Source organism: Peromyscus californicus, unplaced genomic scaffold (genome assembly GCF_007827085.1).
Source record: "Peromyscus californicus insignis strain IS unplaced genomic scaffold, ASM782708v3 Scaffold_4__1_contigs__length_199733344, whole genome shotgun sequence".
NCBI classification, from domain to species: Eukaryota; Metazoa; Chordata; class Mammalia; order Rodentia; family Cricetidae; genus Peromyscus; species Peromyscus californicus.
The window spans coordinates 166874889-166895506 of NW_026294562.1; the positions used below are offsets into that span (position 1 = coordinate 166874889).

General features: G+C 48.4%; 1 protein-coding gene and 1 non-coding gene across 8 annotated transcripts in view; one reads left to right on the plus strand and one right to left on the minus strand.

Annotated features, from left to right (window-relative positions):
• Positions 1-2958: 2958 nt before the first annotated feature.
• The window catches only part of Hif3a (hypoxia inducible factor 3 subunit alpha), a 31884-nt gene continuing 14224 nt past the window's right edge, over positions 2959-20618 (minus strand). For all 7 annotated transcript variants that reach the window (XM_052763328.1, XM_052763325.1, XM_052763327.1 and 4 more), the window contains 7 exons: positions 18600-18712; positions 17806-17996; positions 16143-16244; positions 12637-12908; positions 10927-11038; positions 8647-8728; positions 2959-7473 (listed from right to left, as the gene is read on the minus strand). In XM_052763328.1, coding sequence (XP_052619288.1) covers positions 7376-7473; positions 8647-8728; positions 10927-11038; positions 12637-12908; positions 16143-16244; positions 17806-17996; positions 18600-18712 — 970 coding nt within the window. In that variant the 3' untranslated portion in view covers positions 2959-7375. The remainder of the gene's footprint in view (positions 7474-8646; positions 8729-10926; positions 11039-12636; positions 12909-16142; positions 16245-17805; positions 17997-18599; positions 18713-20618) is intronic.
• Trnaa-agc (transfer RNA alanine (anticodon AGC)) lies at positions 4330-4401 on the plus strand. Its single transcript has one exon. It is a non-coding gene; the product is annotated as a tRNA-Ala (tRNA).

Consider the following 20618-nt stretch of genomic DNA (forward strand, 5'->3'; position numbering starts at 1 on the left):
CCAGAGTTGGGTGCTGCCCGTTACTCTTGTGACCTTGAACAAGTCTTCCTCCTGTCGCCCCAATGACCCTTCTGGAAAATGTTCCTCAAGGAAACCAAATAAAGCCTGAACCTTGGCAAATCAGTTTTTCTGGATTATTAACAGGGCATCCTGATTTCCAAGTCTTGAGCAAGTATCAATTGTATCTTGTTTGTTCTAGGTTCAACAGAATTTTTTTTTTAAATAATTTTTTATTTTTGTGAGACAGGGTCTCACTATGTAGTCCTGGCTGGCCTGGAACTTGCTAGTAGACCAGGCTGGCCTTGAACTCAACAGGGATCATCAACCTGCCTCTGCCTCCCAAGTGTTGGGATTAAAGGCTTTCAGCATCATGTCAGGCCCCAGCAAAATCTTTTAAAGGACCAGAGATGTAGCCCATGTGGTCGAGTACTTGTCTAGCATGCTCCAGGCTTGCGTTCCATCCCCAGCGCCACATAACACCAGGCTGAAAGATGCACCTCTGTAATCTGAACACTTGGTAGGTGGAGGCATGAGGATCGGAATTTCAAAGCCAGACTGGGATACATGAGACCCTGCCACAAACACAACCAACCACACCAACGTAATCTCTTAAATGACACTCGGGTTGCTGTCTGCGTTTCCCTTGCCTGGATCACAGCATCAACCTCCTCTGGTGCTGCGTCCCTCCTCCCTCCTCCTGTTTACCTTCCATATGGCAGTCAGAGGCATCTTGCTGGAACACTGTAAGGCTGGCACCCGCCCCAGCCTTCCGTGGCTCCCCAGCTCTCTTAGGAGAAAATCTAAACCCTCTCTGATGAGAAGCCGTGACTAGTCTGGCCTCTAGCAACATCTCCAGACCGCACTGCTCCCTTTAGAACTCCACCTAAGGCAGTGTATCTTCCTGCTCTAGCTTCTTTAACTCCTTCTCAGGCTAGACTCTGTAAGTGCTTTAAAGGCTTTGTATCAGCTTGACCCCACCTCCACCCCTGACCACAACCAACAATCACCCTGGAAAGTAGGAATTGGTATCATGTCCATTTTACATGTAAAGACACTGAGGTTCACAGGACTCAATAAACTCCTGAAAAGTCTCACTGAAAGTCAGAATCTGAATCTAATTCCTGGACACTAGGTTCCTATTTGACTGCCTCTGTCTGTGCCGGTGGAATCATGTAAGATAGTGAATTTTCTTTTTTCTTTTTCCTTCGAGGCAGTTATCTGTTCTAATACATTTGAATCCAGCTCAGACTTTTCCTGAGACTATATGACCTTGGGCAAGGCATCACCCTTTCTATTATTTCCTCTCTAAAGAGGAGATAGTCATGGTGCCCAAATATAAATGCAGAGGTTTAAGAAAAGCCTGGCCTGGTGGCTTACACTTGCAGTCCCTGCATTTGAGAGGCGGAGGGAGAAGGATTGCCATGAGTTTGAGGCCAGCTTGAGCTATTTAGTGAGTTCCAGGTCAGCCTGGGTAATAGATAGAGTCAGACCCTGTTTTAGTCTCTCTCTCTCTCTTTTTTTTCCCAGCTAGAAAACTCCAACCAAACCAAAAGTTCATATGAGTTACAGTGTTTGAATGGGAGGCGAACAGAAGGATGCTCCATATTGAGTCCTGTACAGGTAGTCTGGAGTTTGACAGGGTGAATATTGCTGGAATGAGGGGACTTTCAGGGGGTTAGAAGGACCTTGTCCAACTGGGAGATGCAAGAATGGCTTCCTGGAGGAGTGTTAGACCAGAGATCTGAAGTATGAGTTAGGTGGGCAAATGAGGGCAGAGGGGGAAAGGTATTTATTTATTTATTTATTTAAAGACAGGGTCTCATGTAGCCTCAGCTGGCCTTAAACTCAGCCTGTAGGATTCCCTTGAACTCCTAACCCTCCCACCTTCAGTGTGAGTGCTGGCGCTAAAGGTCGTGCCATCAAGCCCTGTTTGATGTGATGCTGGGGGTGGAACCCAGGCCTTGATGCATGCTAGGCAATCACTTTACCAACCGAGGTACATCCTCAGGAAGGACATTTAAAGCAGAAGGCACAGCAAATGCAACCACTTCAAAGTGGTTTTCCTGCCTGCGAGGAACAAGGGAGAGGGATAGAAGAGTGACATGTACAGAGACGAAACAGAACAGACACACCCTCCTACACAGGAATCTGCAGACTTAGAATCTCCCACGCAGACACACACACACAGACACAGACACACACTCACTCACTCTTCTGGAATTACTGCACTAAACAGTCCCACACACATATGCAGTATCACAACATCACACAGACATTGAAAAAGAAACCACAGTGCCAGGCTGGAGATGTAGATCAACTGGTAGAGTGCTTGACTAGCATGCAACAAGCTCCCAGGTTCAATCCCCAGGACCAGATAAAACAGGTATGGTGAAGCATGCCTGTAATCCCAGCACTAGGGAGATAAAGGCAGGACGATCAGAAGTTCTTGGCTACATAGTGCGTCAAAGCCTGGACAGGGATAAATAAGATCCCGAATTAAACAAACAAACTCCACAGGCTTCCAGGAGTGTCAGCAAGTAAAGATTCGGCCACCAAGCCTGATGACCTGAGAGCGTGATGCTCAGGACCCACATGGTGGAAGGCAAGAACCAACTCCTGCAAGTCGTCCTTGATGTCCACATATAATGGCATGCACGCATACCCCAACTCTCACACACACACACACACACACACACACACACACACACACACACACACACACAGGAATCATAAAGTAACATGGAAGCCAAATGTAGTAGTACGCCCCTGTTATTCCAGCACTTAAGAAGTGGAGGCAGATGGATCGAAGTTGAAGGTTATCCTTGGCTACAAGTTTGAGGCTAGCCTGGCCTACAATAGACTCTGTCTCATTGTCCACAAACAGACAATGGATACCAGCTCTACACAGTGCGCCCACACCCTCCAAAGTGACCCCACAGATGAGTCCACACACGTCTGTCTGGTGCCTACCAAGGCGAGGTCTTTATGGTGGTTTTGGAGACAGTTTTGGGTTTCTGAGCCAGCATGGCTGGGCCATGTCCTTCCTCTCTCCTAGCCAGGACAGTTCCTTCCATTGAGGGCCCACAAAACCCATGAGGGGAGAGAGGTTCACACCCTTTTCCCTGTAGCACCTGGACAGGCCACCTCTTGACAAGACAGATTGTGTGGTGCCTTCCTTAGAGTCATGAATGGGACAGAGAGGGGAGCCTTTTCCTGTGGAAGACCAAGAGTAGCACCATTGTAGAAGGAAGCTAGGGGTAAGGAGGACTCATAGATGGTGGGAGACAGCTGAGGGGGTCCTGCCCTCTTTCCCCACCCCAAGATATGCAGATAGGGCTGTGCGTGTGCCTGTGCGGCTGGATTATGGATCCCCTAAGGAGGGGAGGGAGCCCCAGGTTCCTAGATACCTGGGAGTAGAGTTAAGGTTAAGTGCATGCCTGGAGGCTTGGGGTGAGGAGTGAAAGAGGTTCTAGGGTAGAGAATTTTCGGGGCTATGAGACAGGAGGGAGGGGCTTGAGCATGAAGTTCATGAGCAGATGATTTGGAATGGGAAGACTTGAGAGTCAAGGGAAGAACCGAGACAAGCACAGTGAGGGTAGGGAAGCCCAGAACAGAGCTAGAAGGATTAGATTTGGACCTAAAGAGTCAAGGGATGGGAGATCTTGATCAAGAGAATCTACAGAGTGAGTTCTAGATTCTACAACAGGAGACATTCTACAACAAGCCCACTTGGAGACTGCATTCCAGAACCTGAGGAAGAAAGATGGGAAGCCAGAGGCAATTGGAAACTACGAGCCTAGAACCCCAGTGACTCACGAGTAATGGCAGAATTAGAAAGGGCCTAGGAGAGGACATGTGTCTCAGCTGACAAGAGTGCTTGCTTGTCATGCACAAAGCTGAGTTTCATCCCTGGTACCACATAAAGTGAGTATGATGATGCGCACTTGCAATTCCAGCATTTGAGAAGTGGAGGGTAGAGGATCAGAAGTTCAAGGTCATCCTTGTGTAATAGTGAGCTGGAGGCCATCCTGAGATATGTGAAATCCTGCCTCCTCTCTGGAAAAAAAAAAGCCTAAAAACTAAGTTCTAGAATCCACAGGGATTTCTGGGATCTTACAATCTAGAATTAGAAAGAGTCAGGGTTCTAAGGTTTAGAACTAGAGAAATATATAAGGCAAGATATTATCAACTGATATTTTCAAGATGTGCTCTAGATTCAGGGAAATTTCAGTCATAAGATCTGAAGCAAGGAGGATTTAGTAATTGTGGGATCTAGAACCAAAGGAGCTCATGGGACAAGGTCTAGAATGAGAAGACCTTTACAGAGGCTGAGTGTAGCTCAGTTGGTAGAGTATTTGCCTAGCATGCATGAGGCTCTGGGTTCAATCCCCAGCACCACATAAAACTAGGCATGCATGTAATCCCAGCACTTGGGAGGTGGGTGAAGGAGTATCATGAGCCATCCCTGACTACATAGTAAATTAATGGCCAGTGAGTTTTGAGACACTGTCTCAAAACGGTAACAGAACCCAGAAGGTATTTTTTTCTTTTGGGTTTGTTTTGTTTTTTCAGGACAGGGTTTCTCTGTGTAGCCCTGGCTGTCCTGGAGCTTGCTCTATAGACCAGGCTGTACTGGAAGAGAACCACCTGCCTCTGCTTCCCAAGTGCTAGGATTAAAGGTGTGCACCACTACCCTCTGGCTTGATATTTGAAGCTCAGTAATAGGCAGATCATCAGGTCATCTGAGAACAGAGCATCTTGGAAGTTTCAAGGTCTAGAGTTTGCATAATCTAAAACCTGGGGATGATGGAGGTAGTGAAATCTAGAACCCAAGAGAATGGGCACATGGTGTCTGGCTCCAGAAGAGCCAGCTCCAAGTTCAAGACATAACTCGCTTTACCCCTCCTTATTGGGGGAAAGCAATTCTTGAATTTTTGAGTACAGAAACCTGAACAGAAATAAGATAGATATCATGAGGTTTGAAACCAAAATGATCTAGAAATGAGATCTGGATTTGAAACCAAGTATCTTACGGATCAGAAAGACTGGAACCAACAGGAAGCTTGGAGTTGTGGGATCTAGAAACAAGAAGGAACTGTCAGTTATAAGATCAAATAGGCTCAGTTTCAAAGGCCTGAAATTCCCAGCTACTTGGGAGGCTAAGGCAGGAGGATCACAAGTTCAAGACTTGCCTAGGTTTACTGAATGAGTTCAAGGTTAGTCTGAGCAATCGATCAAGATACTGTCTCAAAATAAAACAAAGATATAGCTCAGTGGTAGAGTGCTTGCTTAGCAGGTGGGAAGTCCTGGATTTAATCCTCAATACCACACACACAAACAGTCTGCAATGACAGGGAACAGAGGGGATGGGAACCAGAGGGATTTTTAAGAAGTCTAGAACCAGAGGAAACTACAGGATGAGATTCTGGTGGTTGTAGGCTCTAGACCCAGAAAGCCTTACATATTATGTAACTCAAACCACACTTTAAAACACTGTGAGGTTTGAAAACAGACAGAATTGGGGGCTGTGAGAGCCAGTCCAAGAAAGAGCTGAAGACTACGAGATCTGGAATTAGAAGGGTTTGAAGAAACTGAGGTCTGTAGCAGACCATGTTGGAGGTGATGCAGTCTAGAGCCAGGGGGAAGTCAATGACAGGACAGTCTAGGACCAGGGAATGACAGAGAAGGCTAGCAGTCACATAGTTTGGAACCAATGAAGACCAGAGGTAGCATAGCCTAGAATCAAAGACAGTCACAGGTTGTATAGTCTAGAACAGTGGTTCTCAACCTGTGGCTTTCAACCCCTTTGGGAGTTGCATATCAGATAGCCTGCCTAACAGATATTTACATGATTCATAACAGTAGCAAAATTACAGTTATGAAGTAGCAATGAAATAATTTTATGGTTGGGGGTCGTCACCACAACGTGAAGAACTGTGTTAAAGGGCTGCAGCATTTGGAAGGTTGAGAACCACTGCTCTGGAACCATGGAAGATCAGAGGGCCTATAGTCTAGAATGAGATAAAAGGCCAGAGAAGTGGCATGGTTTAGAACAGCAGTAGGGTCATAAAGTGTACAGTCTCAAATCAGGTAAAAGACCAGAGAATGTCTAGAATGACTAGAAAGAGAGAAGATCAGAGGTTGCACAGTCTAGGATGGAAGACGGCAGAAATAACACAGTTTAGAACCATGGTGGCCAGAGGCTACAGTGTCTAGAACAAGGGAAGGCCAGAGGTCATAAGTCTAGAACCAGAGACCAATGGTAGCATAGTCTAGAGCCAAGGAAGGCTACGGGCCTCACAGTCTAGAAATAGCAATGGATGAGGGGTATGGAATCCAAGAGCCAGGGAAAAACCATGGATTGTACATTTTAGAACCAGGAAGTAGGAAAATCTAGAACCAGAGAGCCCCCAGGCCTCTAGAACCAGGGAAGGCCCAAGGGCATACATTCTAGAACCAACTAAGACCAGGGGCTGCAAGGTCTAAACACAAGGATGGCCCTGAGTCTTGTTGTCTAGAACCAGGGAAGATGGAAAGTGGTAAAGCCTAACACCAGGGAAGGCCAGAGGTGGTTGTATAGTCTACAAACAGTGAAGGCAGGAGTCAAGTATTCTAGATCCAGGGAAGGTCAGAGATTATGGCTCTGTTGAGTGGAAGAAGTTGCTGCCTACCCCTAAAATAGGAAGATCACACATGAAGTCATTATTCAGGCAAGGTTGGTGCCAGCAGGAAGTCAGGAGCAGAAAGGGCAGGCAGAGCTGGGTGGCAGTTTGGGAGGCTGAGACTCCACAAGTCACTGGGGGTGAGGTCTGACCCAGAGTCTCCCCACCTTTGCCACCGCGGAGGGGGAAGATCAGAGTCCCGCGTTGCTGTGGGCCCTGTGCAATGGAGAGTACCTGAATGCGTTACCGTGAAAAGGACAAAGTAAAGCCGATAGAAGGGTGACGGAAAACCAAAACCAAACACAAAAACAAACAAACAGAAAAACGTGATTATGGTTGTCCAAACTCCATGGGGCCAGGATCAGAGACTGACCCCTGACTCTCCGAACCCTTCATTCTTCCAAATAAAGCAAAGAGAGTCAGAGAAAGAGAGAGTGAGATAACCAACTATGGAGAACCCCAAGGGAAGTCCTGAGAGGAGATGGGGAGGGGTCACACACCCCCTCCCAGAGGTAACTGAGCTGTGAACACTCCAAGAAGCCCCTGAATGGGTGAAGGCAGAGGGTTGGGGGGCTGAGGTAGGACTGAGGCTGGCTGGGGGCTGTGGAGGGCACTCAGAGGAGAGAGGCCCCATCCTGGGTGTGGGCTGCTGGTGAGGAGTATGGATTGAGTCCTTTCTGGGGTAGAAGCAGGGAACTGGGAGGAGGGCTGACTCAGCGGGCCTGGGCCAATCCTGCTGCTGGTGGGCCGCGGTTCCTGGGCTGGATAGTTTCCTCATGCTGGTAGAGAGAGAGCAGCGAGGGAGCTAGGCCTGTAGAAAAAGGGAAGGTAAATCAGGAGAGAATTAGCGCCCAATCATATACACACCTGCATCTAAAAGCAGGGAGGCAGCGTGGCCGGACGGCTCAGTGGGTATAGGTGCTTGCTGTAAACCCTGACCATTGGAATTCGAGCCTTAGAAGCCATATGTTGGAGAGCGAGAACAGACCACTGAGTTTGATCCCCGGGACCCATTTGAAGCTTCAAGTGGAGCCAAAGCTTTTGATAGCTGCAGGGGAAGATCACCACAAAAAAAGACAAACAAGCTAAAAAGGCTGCAGACCAGCATTGCCCCGCCCTGCAGCCACAAGGGGAGGTGTTTCCTGAGCACATACTCCATCACAGTTCTTGGGTGAATTCTGCCCATGCAGCATCTCCACAAACTCATTTCTCCAAACAGATCCTCCGGGTAAGAATTATCATCATAAGCTCCCACTGACAGACAGGGGAGCTGAGGCTTCACAGCAACTGTCCCAAAGTCATGTGGCTGGGAGTTACCTTGTGGAATTACTTCAACTAGGTCAAGCTTCGAAGTGGAGCCCTATCTGGGTCCACCAGATCTTGGCTTCCACCCCAAGGGTCTCTCTTTCTCTCCACAGGGCTCGGGAGAAGAGGGAAGGGCTGCCTGAGGGCACCCTCTGCACTGGATAGTTTTATGTCAACTTGACATAAGCTAGAGTCATCGGAGAGGAGGGAACCTCAGAAAATGCCCCCATAAGATCAGGCTTTAAGAATGTCTGTAGGACATTTTCTTAATTAGTGACTGATGGGTGAGGGTCCAGCCCTTTGTGGATGGAGTCATCCCAGGGCTGGTGGTCCAGGGTTCTAATAAGAAAGCAGCTGAGCAAGCCATGGGGAGCAAGCCAGTAAGCAGCACTCCACCATGGCCTCTGCATCAGCTCCTGCCTCCAGGTTCCTGCTCTGCTTGAGTTCCTGCCATGACTTCTCTCCATGATGGACTACAATGTGGAAGTGGAAGTGAAATAAATTCTTTTTTCTCCAAGTTGCTTTTGGTCATGATATTTCACCACAGCATATAACCCTAAGACACCTACTTAACTTCACCTACTCCTAAGACGGTTCCATTCTTCTCTTAATCATTTGTGGAACCATCCAGAGGAGAAGGGACCTGAAGTTTCTGCATATCCAGGCTGTTGTGACTTACCCAAGGGCTCACGGGAATCTAAGAGTGGGGTTCTGGGATCCTGCTGGTTCCCTGGGAACTGTCGACCTTGCAGAAGGAAACTCTGGGAAGTTAGGGAGACAGAGTTGTCATTATCACCATCATTAGAATGAACAGCATCAACATCAGTATCACCATTAATGTCATTACCAGTACCATGACATCATCACCATCAGCAGCAGCATCACTATTTGCATGATTAGCATCAACAACAGCACAGCATCTTTAACATCATCAGCCCCATCTGCATCACCCCTATCACTGTTATCAGCATCACCACCATCAGTATTATCACTCTCATCAGCATCATCACCATCAGTATCACCCTCATCAACATCATCACCATAGTATTATCACCCTCATCAGCATCACCATCATCAGTATTATCATTCTCATCAGCATCACCATCATCAGTATTATCATTCTCATCAACATCATCACCATCAGTATTATCACCCTCATCAGCATCATCACCACCATCAATATTATCAACAGCATCATCATCATCCCAACCACCACCCCACACCACCACCACCACCACCACCACCACCACCACCACCACCACCACCACCACCACATATCTGACAAGACAGTATGGTGCAGTGGTTAACTGGAGTCTGGTGAGTACTAGAAATCACTGTTCTAGATACCCTCTGGGTGGTCCTCCTTCCTTTCCCTGCCTCTGTGTCCCAAGAGGCTGACCCCATTGCTGTGCAATTTTGCTGTGTTTTCCTGCTGTACTCAGATGATGGGCAACCCTAGCAGGTGTAGGAGGAGGAAGGTGGCGTTCTAGTTGCCTCCCTGCTGGGCTGTGGTGGGTTGACTGTGTCCTACTCTGGAAGGTGTTAGGCCTTAAAGGGTAGGGATAGTGCTGGCCCCAATGTTATAGCAGCTCTGTGGACTTGCAGATGCTGTACTCACACCATTGACAATCCTGTCATTAAATTCTTCTCAGCACCCCATCTAAGTGTGCTATCTAGAGTCACTGATAATGTTGCTTAACTTCTGTGTGTAACTGTCTCACCATAATGACACTGATTGAGACAGGGTTTCTCTGTGTAGCCCTGGCTGCCCTGAAACTCACTCTGTAGATCGGACTGGCCTCAAATTTACAGAGATCTGTGGGAGCCTGTTTTCAGGTTCCTTGTGGCTTTACCCAGCAGGTCCGCATAGAGGATGATTAGACCATGGGCATGAGTGCAGGTGTCTGGGATGGTCTGCACTTGGCTGTGCTGGGGGAGGAGGTCTTTTGCTCCACCCCTTGGCGTCTCTATAAAAACCCTGGGGAAGAGACAGTCAGGGCCCGTTGGAATAGGTTCCAGGCCCTCTTGAGGCTAGCCTTTATTTTCTATCTGTTTATCTCCGCAATATCCTCTGCAATATAAATCCTTCTATCTCATATTTCCTGCTGCTCACACTCAAGAAAACTCTGGGGAGCTGTGGGGTTGGTGGGTAAACACCCCACAGAGATCCACCTGCCTCTGCCTTCTGAGTGCTGGGATTGAAGGCGTGCACCACCATGCCTGGCGATATTTATTATTATTAAATAATATTAAAGTGTACTCATAAGGAATCAATAAGTTAACATTGTGAGGTACTTCATGTGGCCAGGATCAGCACAAAGTAAATGAAAGCTATTGATACTACCACTCACACCGTTCATATTCAAACAGTTTGTGCAGACTCTGGAGCTGAGTTCTTTGGGAGATAGGGAGGTATTAGACAGAGGCATTGTGGAAGTCATACAATCCAGGGAAGCATTATGAAAGAAACCAGATTTTGCTGTTGTGCACAATAGGTCTTTTTTTCTTGCTTTGTTTTTTGAGACAGGGTCTTACTATGTAGTTCATGCTGACCTCCATCTGCTCATCCTCCCGAGTCTCTCTGGGGCTGGGCTTATGGGCGTGGCCACCACACTCAATGTTTATTCTTTAAACTCTGCAGTGGTCCTCCAGATCCGAGGCTGCCTCGTTTTGGAGGGGGACCATGGAAACAGAGAAGACTCCTCCTCATCTGACGAACTGCCTCACTCCTCTTGGCCTACTTCGAGTCTGGTGCTAGCCATCTATTTGCAAAGTCATTTCAAGCTCATTAGCAGACTTGGAGGATCAAGGTCCTGTCTGGAGCTGGACCACTGACCTCCCCTCTGACCTTCAGCCCGCCCCTGGCCCTCTCTGGTTTTCCCATCTATAAAACAGGAGGTTTGAAACCTGCTAGGTTCAGAGGGTTGCAGAACCCCCACCCTCAACTCTCTAAACCTACCAGGCTGAGGGGAGGCAGCAGGAAGCTTCCAGGTTCGAGGCTGGGGGACCGCTTGGCGGGCTTTGTTTCCAGCAGCTCCACCCCCTTGTCCTCTGAGCTCTGGGCCAGGGCCCTGCAGAGACACAGACAAGACTCAAAATACATCAAACCTGGGCAAGTGTGGGTACCCGTGTCAGAAGCTGATGACCTTCCCAAACAACCGTTCAGTCCTTTACATACATGCCTACCTATCCACCCATCCACCCACCAACCATACCTCATTCATCTGCACTGTGACTTATTAGTTTCCATACAATGAACCTTCTCATTCACCAACCGTACCTCATTCATCTGCACTGTGACTTATTAGTTTCCGTACAATGAACCTTCTCATTCACCTTCTCCCCATCCCTCCTGTCTATCCATTCATTCATCTGTGTATTCCTTTCCCCACCTACTCACTCATCCTATCCACCCATCCACTCACCTACCTGTCTACTCATTCATTCATGTATACATTCATTCATTCACTCATTCAGCTATCATTCTATCTTTCATTTATTCATCCATCTGGTGATTCATCTATACTTCCATTCTTCTACTGATTAATTCACCCTTTCAAGATCCACCTAGCCATTCATTCATCTATCCACTGACTTTTCCATTATCCTTCTCTCCACCCACATATTCATCCATCCATCTAACCACCCATTCACCTTCCAGCCCCCCATCCATGCATCTATTGATAATTTTTATCTATTCACTTATCCATTTACCTAACCCATCTACCCATCCACTGATTCTTTTCCCCATCTCTCTATCCACCCACTCACCCATCCATCCATCCATTTCCCTACAATGGCAATATAGCTCAGTACTAGAGAATATGCCTAGAACCCATCAGTGAGGGGATTGGGAGTACGACTCAGTAGTTGAGCATCTAGAATCCCCTAATGAGAGGCTGAGCTACATGACCTTAAACAAGTGACTGAATGTATCTGGACTGGTGGATTTTAGATAACTGCCCTCCATTGAACCACATCCCCAAACCTTCATTGGGGATGCTAGGCAAGTGCTTTACCACTGAGCCACGCCCCAGCCCCTCACTGGGGGACTCTAGGCAGGGGCTCTACCACTGAGCCACGCCCCAGCCCCTCACTGGGAGACTCTAGGCAAGTGCTCTACCACTGAGCCACGCCCCCAAGTCCCTCACTAGGGGATTCTAGGCAGGTGCTTGGTGGATTCTAGGCAAGTTCTCTACTGAAGAGCTATATTCCCAGCCCCAATTTATTCTTTTTTTTTTTTTTTTTTTTTTGGTTTTTCGAGACAGGGTTTCTCTGTGTAGCTTTGCGCCTTTCCTGGAACTCACTTGGTAGCCCAGGCTGGCCTCGAACTCACAGAGATCCGCCTGGCTCTGCCTCCCGAGTGCTGGGATTAAAGGCGTGCGCCACCACCGCCCGGCCAATTTATTCTTATTGTAACAAAAAGTGTCAATAAGTCAGGTGTAAATGTGGGATTGATTCCTGGCTGCAGTGGGATTTGGGTAAATGGTGAGAGCAGTGGAGGGGCCTCCAGGTAAGGGTTGGAACAAACCTGGCATATGCTGGGAACATGGAGGGCCTGGCTGGAGAGGTGGAGACAGGAAGCATGCTGAGGGATGGGGCTGATGCAGGAGAGTGAGCAAGGGTCTTCTATATGCCTGTGTTAAGCCCCGCTTTCACTGTGGCTCACCTCTTCCGAGTTCCAGGCATTAGGGAGGCTGTGGGAAGGTTCCCCTTGGAGGGGCTGGAACAGTTCAGTCGTGGATCACTCCCCCAGCGGGGCAGCAGGGAGGGCTCAGGGATGGGGGGCGACAGGCCATGGAAGCTCCGAGCACGGGGTCTGCGGGCCACCCTGGAAGGTCTGCGGTGGGTTCTGGGCAATTGCTCGCAGGAGTTGAGCTGGAAGTCATCATCCATGGAGATGTAGGGAGCCAGCATCTCCAAGTCCAGAGTGTCAGGGTCCTGGAAGGGGGTAGGAGGGAGTTTACAGCAGGAGCCATGGCCTGAGGGTGGGGAGGGGAGGGTCCTAGGCTGGGGGCTGGGTGCTAACTCCTCTGAGGTGCTCGCCTGAAGCGCTAAGTTTTTCCTGCCCTTTGTACCTATTTTCTCTCAAATAGGTACAAAGACTGTGTGGCAGTCAGTTCCTAAGGTGCTGCAGTGATTCTCCTTGGGTACAGTCCCCTTCCACAGAGATCAGTCAGGTGGCCTGGTATGGTGATATTTTGTTTGTATTAAAATGTTATTTGCATGTTAATAAATAAAGTTGCCCGGGGGTCAGAGCTATTAGCAAGCCATAGGAAAGCAGGGCAGTGGTGGCGTACGCTTGTAATTCCAGCACTTGGTAGGCAGAACTGGGTAAGTCTCTATGTGTTCAGGGATACAGCCATTATTGGATACACATGCCTTTAATCTTAGTACCAATCATGGAAAACCTGGAGGCCTATACAGACAGGCCGTGAGGAGGCGGTCATGTGGTTGGGTTTACAACCAATGAGAAGGCAGGACAGGAACTCTATATAAAGACTTTTAACACAGGGGTAGCTCTGGTTCGGAGAGGTAGGACCACCGCAGGAGGAAGGGTAAGGTTTTAGCTCTTAGCTCTGACCTCTTGGCTTTCTTCTTTGCATTGGTTCTGTGTTTCTTATTTAATAAGAAGGTTGGATACATCTACATTTGGCGTCCAACGTGGGGCAAGAGTTTCCACCTAAAACCTAAAAAAAGAGCTAAAAACAGCTTCCTAATTGTCTCTCTCAAATGAGCGGCAGCTGCCGGTTTGAGCTACTTGTGGGTTTCTGGTGTGCGCGCTCGACCTGCAGTATGGTGGGAATGAGGCCTCTGCAAGTGGCACATTAAGCTGTGTGGTGGATTTAGCCTTTGCTAGTACAAAACAAAACAAAACAAAAAAAAGAGGTTTCTGGGCTACACGCTGCTTTGATAGAAGCATAGACCCACTATTTCTGAGAGTTGATGGCTTCCAGAGCTGGCAGAAAACGTATCACCGCCATGTTGGGAAGCTGAAGTGGGCGGAGCCAGCAGCGTCAGCGCCGTTTCAGGCTTAGAAGGCTACAGTTCAAAGCAATAGGCTCAAGCTAATATAAAAAAATAAGCCACGTAAAGATGGCTACCACACAGAGAATCTGTATTATGTTCTCTTTGATATTTGTAACTAAAAAAAAAAAAACCATTTGATTACAAAAGCTGTTGAGTTATGCCAAAATGTATATTTTAAAGGTACCTTGACTTCAAAATTTGGATGTAAGGATATGTTGCTTTGGAAAGGAGGCTCTGCTTTTGTTTCCACAGAAAGCCAGAGGCTATGGATTTGTTCCAGATTAAGACACATCAGGTTTGACCAGCCAAGACCACCTGAAAGGTCTCCGATGACACCATGGCCCAGATGATCCAACATCCAGAACCGTTTCAAGACAACTGGCTCAGACAATACACCCTCATGGACTACTTCATAACCCTAAAATATTCTTTGTGTCCCCATAAGATACAGCGCCCCCCTCCAGCAGGAAGTAGTAAGAGAAGCTACGCCCAAATTCCCAAATATACCAAGCTGACTTTGGAGATGTATAAAGGTTAAAACCTTCCTTTTTAAGAAAAGAAAAGGGGAAGTGCTGTGGGATGGTCTGTATGTCAGATGTGTTGCTGATTGGTCAATAAATAAATCACTGATTTGGCCAGTGGCCAGGCAGGAAGTATAGATGGGACTAACAGAGAGGAGAATTGAGAGAACAGGAAGCTGGGGGAGGGAGACACTGCCAGCCGCCACCATGACAAGGAAGATGTAAAGTACTGGTAAGCCACAAGCCACATGGCAAGGTATAGATTAATAGAAATGGATTAATTTAAGCTGTAAGAACTGTTAGCAAGAAGCCTGCCACGGCCATACAGTTTGAAACCTATATAAGTCCCTGTGTTTACTTGGTCGGGTCTGAGCGGTTGTGGGACTGGCAGGTGAGAGAGATTTGTCCTGACTGTGGGCCAGACAGGAAAACTTAGCTACAGCCTGGGGTTAAAAGGACATGATGCTGCCCGTCTTTCCCATTTAACTGTAAGGCACGATACCAGTGACCACTGTCATTTATGTCACTCTGTCTTTGTCTCTGTGTGTCTATCTCCTGCTGTGTGTTGTGGAATATTACTTTGAGGTGTGTTACTTTTGTTTATGTTGCATTTGCTTAACTCTGGGAAGCTGTGTTACTGTGCCTGTCCAAAACACCTGATGGTCTAATAAAGAACTGGCCAATAGCAAGGCAGGAGAAAGGATAAGGTGGGGGCTGGCAGGCAGACAGTTGATATAAAAGAAGAAAAGAGATGGAGGAGAGCGGAGAGCTAGCAGCCAGAGAAGGAGGAGGACTCCAGGGGCCAGCCACCCAGCTGCATACACAGCAAGCCACGGAGTAGGAGAACAGGAAAAGCCCAGAGGCAAAAAGGTAGCAGGATAATTTAAAGTTAAGGAAAGCTGGCAAGAAACAAGCCAAGCTAAGGCCAGCCATTCAAAAGTAATAACAAGCCTCCGTGTGTGATTTATTTGGGAGCTGGGTGGCGGGGGCCCCCCAAAAAGGCCAAAACCAAACAACAACAGCTGTGTCTTTGTGGTTTTGACCATGTCTCCCCAGCTCTGCCCATAGCTCTGTCTTTCCATCTCTGCACTCTGTTTCTGTATCTATTCTTTGTCCCTGTCTCTCACTCTCTGTCACTCTGTCTGTCTCCTTTCTGTGTGTCTGTCTCTCCCCCTTCTTCATCTCTATCTCTTCTTAACCCCTATCTTTCTATATCCCTGTCTGTCCTTCTCCGTCTCCTTCCATCTTTCCCTTTCTTTGTCTCCGTGTCTCTCCAAGTCTCTGTACCCCCTGCCCCCCATCACTGTCTTTCTCTGTCTCTATCTGGATGCCTGTTTCTCTGTCTCTCTGCCACTGCCTCTCTCTCTTACCTTTCTAGCTCTGTCATTTTGTCTCTCATTTCTTTCTGTCTCCCTCTCCATCCTTCTGTCTTCCATTTCCCATGCCCAGCCAATGAAACAATAGTTTACCTATCCAATTCTCTCTCTCTCCATCTACCCACACAGACATCCATCTGTCCGTCCATCCATCCATCCATCCATCCATCCATCCATCCATCCATCCATCCATCCCACCACCCTTCTGTAAAGCCAGATAAGGTGACCCCCTCCATGCCAGTCCTCACCTGAGCTTTATCTAGATCTGTCTCCACAGTCTTGTTTTTCCGGGCAGTGGAGAGTCTGCATGCATTCTCTAAGCCCCCAAGCAACTGATCTGGGAGATCAGCCTGGAGGGAAACAGAGCAGAAACACAGGAGACTGAGTCTGGAAGTGCTGACCGTAAGATCTTGGGGGAGGGGTAGGGGGTCTTAGAGCTTGCAGGGGGTCAAATAGCAGTGTAAACAAAGGTGTTTTTGTTGGTTTGCTTGCTTGTTTTTGTGGTGGTTGTTTTATTTTTTTGAGACATTGTCTCACATAGTCCAAGGTGACCCCTGAATTCACAATATAGCTGAGGATGACTTAGAATTTAGGATCTTCCTGCCTCTAGTTTCCAAATTCTGGGATTACAGGTGTGTCTCATCATTCTTGTATTCATTCATTCATTTAATTTTGAGGCAGGGTCTGTGATGGTTAGCTTGGTCAACTTGCCACAGCCTAGAATCAGCTGGAAAGAAGGATTGTCCATATTGAGTGGGCCTGTGGATATGTCTGTGGGTGATCATCTTAGTTCATGGAGGCAGGGGCTAGAGAAATTGCTTAGTGGTTAAGAAAATTTGTTGCTTTTCCAGAGGATCCAGGTTTGATTCTTAGCATTCACGTGGTGGCTCAAAACCATCCAATAACTCCAGTTCTGGGGCATCTGATGCCCTCTTCTGACTGCCACAGGAAGCAGGCACACATGCTGTGCATATACGTACATGTAGACAAACACACACACACACACACACACACACACACACACACACACACACACAAACTTAATATTGATGCAAGAAGACCCAGTCCACTGTGGGTGACACCATTCCCTAGTCAAGGGTCCCGAACTGCCTAAGAATGGAGAAATGATGCTGAGCACAAGGGAACATGCATTCATTCCTCTCTGCCCCCTGACTACAGATGTGATATGACCTATGGTCTCATGCTCCTCCCACTGTGACTTTCCTGCAATGATAAAATAAAACCCAGAAGTGCAAGTCAAAATAAACCCTTTCCCCCCTGGAGTTTCTTTTCTGAGGGTGTGTGTGTGTGTGTGTGTGTGCGTGTGTGCGCACGTGTGCACACTTGTGAACGCGTATGCAGGCACATGTGCGCATGAGTGCAGATGCCCACAGAGTCCAGAAGAGGGTGTTGGATCCTCTGGAGCTGGAATTAGAGGTGGTTGTGAGCCATCCAGTGTGGATGCTGGGAACTGAACTCTGGTGTTCTGCAAGAGTAAGCATTTAACCACTGGGCCATCTCTCCAGCTCCCTTTGTCATGACACTTTATCACGGCAACAGAAAGGAAAACTAAAGCAAGATCTTGTTCCAGGCTGGCCTTGAACTCTCCCTGCTTCAGCCTCCCAAGTGCTGGTATTGCAGGAGTGCACTTCCATGCTTGGCTGTTCTGATATTTTTGAGGCAAGGTTTCATTGTGTAGCTTAGGCTGGCCTTAAACTCAAGCCCCCTGCCTCAGCTTCCCAAGTACTGGGATCATGGGTGTGTGCCACCATATTTATCTTGTAACCTAGGTCTTAGAGAAACCCCATCTCATCCCTAAGATGGAGAAATTGAAAACAGAGAACAGCAAGGCTCAAGCCCGAGGCCGGAGCAGCACAGGTTCTGTATGCTGGGAGAGGTGGCACTGCTTACCGGAAGAGGACTTTGGGGTCTCCGTGTAGCCTGTGGGGTGCTGGGGGTGGTGGCTATGGGAGGCCCATCCAGGATGGGTGCCATGAGGCGGCGCAGGTCTGGGCTACAGAAACGGCGAGGGTCAGCAGCCAGGGAGGCCTCACTCAGGGCCGGAGGGTGCAGGAAGGCCAGGATCCGGGGGGCAGGTGGGTCTGCAGGATGAAGGGAACACAGTGAGATTACACAGGGCCGAGGGCCAGCCCCTGCTCTGCTGTGCTCAGCCTAGAGGATGACGGTTACATCTTCAACAGCACGTGAAGATGGCCATTGTGTTTACTGCTGGAGAGGAGTGGCCGGAGGGCCGCATTTTAGGCCATTTCATAGTCAGATTGCCGTGGCGCCCTGGAGGGTCCTTGAGGAAGGGCCTAGGGGCTGTGAACAGCATCTGGCCATTCCATTCCTGTGTGTTGGGACTGGCTGGAGACCCCCTCCCCGACAAGGAGTAGGGAAGTGTGAGCCTAGGGAAGGACAGCGGAGGAAGAGGAGACAGGAAACTCAAGCGATCATGGCACTCCTGGATACAGGGAGGACTGCAGGGAAAAGCATTCTAAGCAGAGGAACTGCATGTGGAAAGGCAGTGAATAAAAAAAGGAGTGCGGCGTGTCCCGAAAGCTGAGAGGAAATCGGTGTGGCTTGGTGGGTGCGTGGTCAAGGGGAGAGAGGCAGCAGCCGGTCCCACGGGGTCTTGTGAACCACGCGAATGCCTCTGACCTTTCCTCTAGGGGTCCTGAAGACACCATGGCCTTGATCCATACCTAGACCGTTGCCAGGGATACCCTTCTGCGAGGAGGTACCCCGCTGAGGGGGTCTGCGAGTGTGTTGCTCCGTTTGTTCCAGGGACAGCACCACGCCTGTCTCTTCTACCCGGCTGGGAGCGGGGCGGGGAGAAAGAAAAGTAGGAGTCATCGAGTATCCGTGCCCACCCACCTGCCTCCCAGGCGGCTGCTTCCAGTGTCTTCCTGCAGAGGCCACATCACCTAGAAACTGAAGGGGATTTGCCAGGAAACAATCTCCCACACTGCTTTCTCACCAGGATTTATTTTGTTTGTTTTGAGATGAGTCTCGTGTAGCCCAGGCCGGCCTCAGCCTCGTTAAGTAGCCATGGCTGACCTTGAATTTCTGATTCTCCCGTCTTTACCTCCTGAGTGCTGGGATTACAGGCACATACCACCCTGCTCAGGTTATGGGGTCTGGGGGTGGAACGCTGGGTTCTGTGCATGCTAGGCAAGTGTTCTACCAACTGAGCTACATTACGTCCCTAGCCCCTCGGAAATGCTTTTGCTCCCAAACATTTAGCATAAGGGAGACTCAATCTGTAATGGCATTTATGTATTTATGGGTTTGTCTGTTGGGCTGGGGATTGAACCCAGGACCTCATTCTTGCTAGGCAAACCCTCCTCCACTGAGCTATGTCCCTAGCTCCTGCAGTGGTGTTGAAAAGAAACTTTAAAGCCTGGAGTGGTGGAGCCAGCATACCTTCTGGTACTTGGGAGGCTGAGGCAGGAAGTTTGAGAGTTCGAGGCTGGCTTGAGCTGCTACCATGAGACCCTGTCTCAACAAGACAAAACAAAACAGAACTTGTTGGGCTTGATGGCTGCTGCCTATAATCCCAAGATTTAGGAAGCAGAAGCAAGAAGGTCAGGAGTTCAAGATCAGTCTCAGCTACATAGTGAATTGGATGTTGGTCTGCTCTATAGAAAATTGCGTCTCAAAAAAGAAAAAAGAACCATATTCTTCATTACATTTCCAAATATGAAGAATTCATAGCTACGTTTCTATGAATAAGCATTTATTTAAGAAGCTTCTATTCATAGACATCTCCATCCTCAAGGGAACAGGTTTATAAATACATCCTTTTTCTGTCCCCCGCACCTCCCATCCCACAGTCTCTGGCTCTGGAGACAACTCAAATGCTGGCTGGGTAAATTGGTTTTGGGGGAGTGGGTCTGAGGTTGAGGACCATGCATTCATTTGCATCCATTAGCATAAGCAATCCCATAGGGCAGAACGCAGAAGTTATGACTCTACCCTCACTAAACCTGTCCTGGGGACGTTCCAGTTTAAGACAGCCACCTTTATCCCCTTGGAGGACAGAATGTCCACAGTGACACAGCACACACTCGGTACCCACAGACAGAGAGGAATGCCTGTAGACACCCAAGTATTTAGAGGAAAAGAACACACACAAAAACCTCCATGTATTTGGTGTCAAATATGTGCATACAGGCCACATGGAGCTCATTCATTTATTCATTCCACAAACACCTCTCAGTGAAGCATCACTACACAGAGGTTGATAACAAGGACTCTGAAGCTACCAGCTTGGGTTCAAATTTCAGCTCTGCCATTTCTGAGCTGTGTGGCCTTAAACATGTGACTGAATGTCTCTGGACTGGTGCACTCTAGGCAAATGCTCTAGCACTGAGCCACACCCCCAGCCCCTCACTGGGGATTCTAGGCAGGGGCTCTACCACTGAGCCACACTCCCAGCCCCTCACTTGTGGACTCTATGTGGGGCTCTACCACTGAGCCATGCCCCCAGCTGCTCTCTGAGAGATGCTATGCAGACAGAGCTCAGCTCCCCATCCCACTCCCGGCCCCCAGCCATTTCCCCAGTTCCTCTGTGGGTCATTCTAAGCAGGTACTCTACTCCAAATTTTATCAATTTGAATTCCTAAAGTGAAAATATGCAGGAATATGACATGTTGGCAAGGATGGAGACCACTGAAAGTCACATAAACCGCTAAAGGGAATGCAAAATGACACAGCACTGT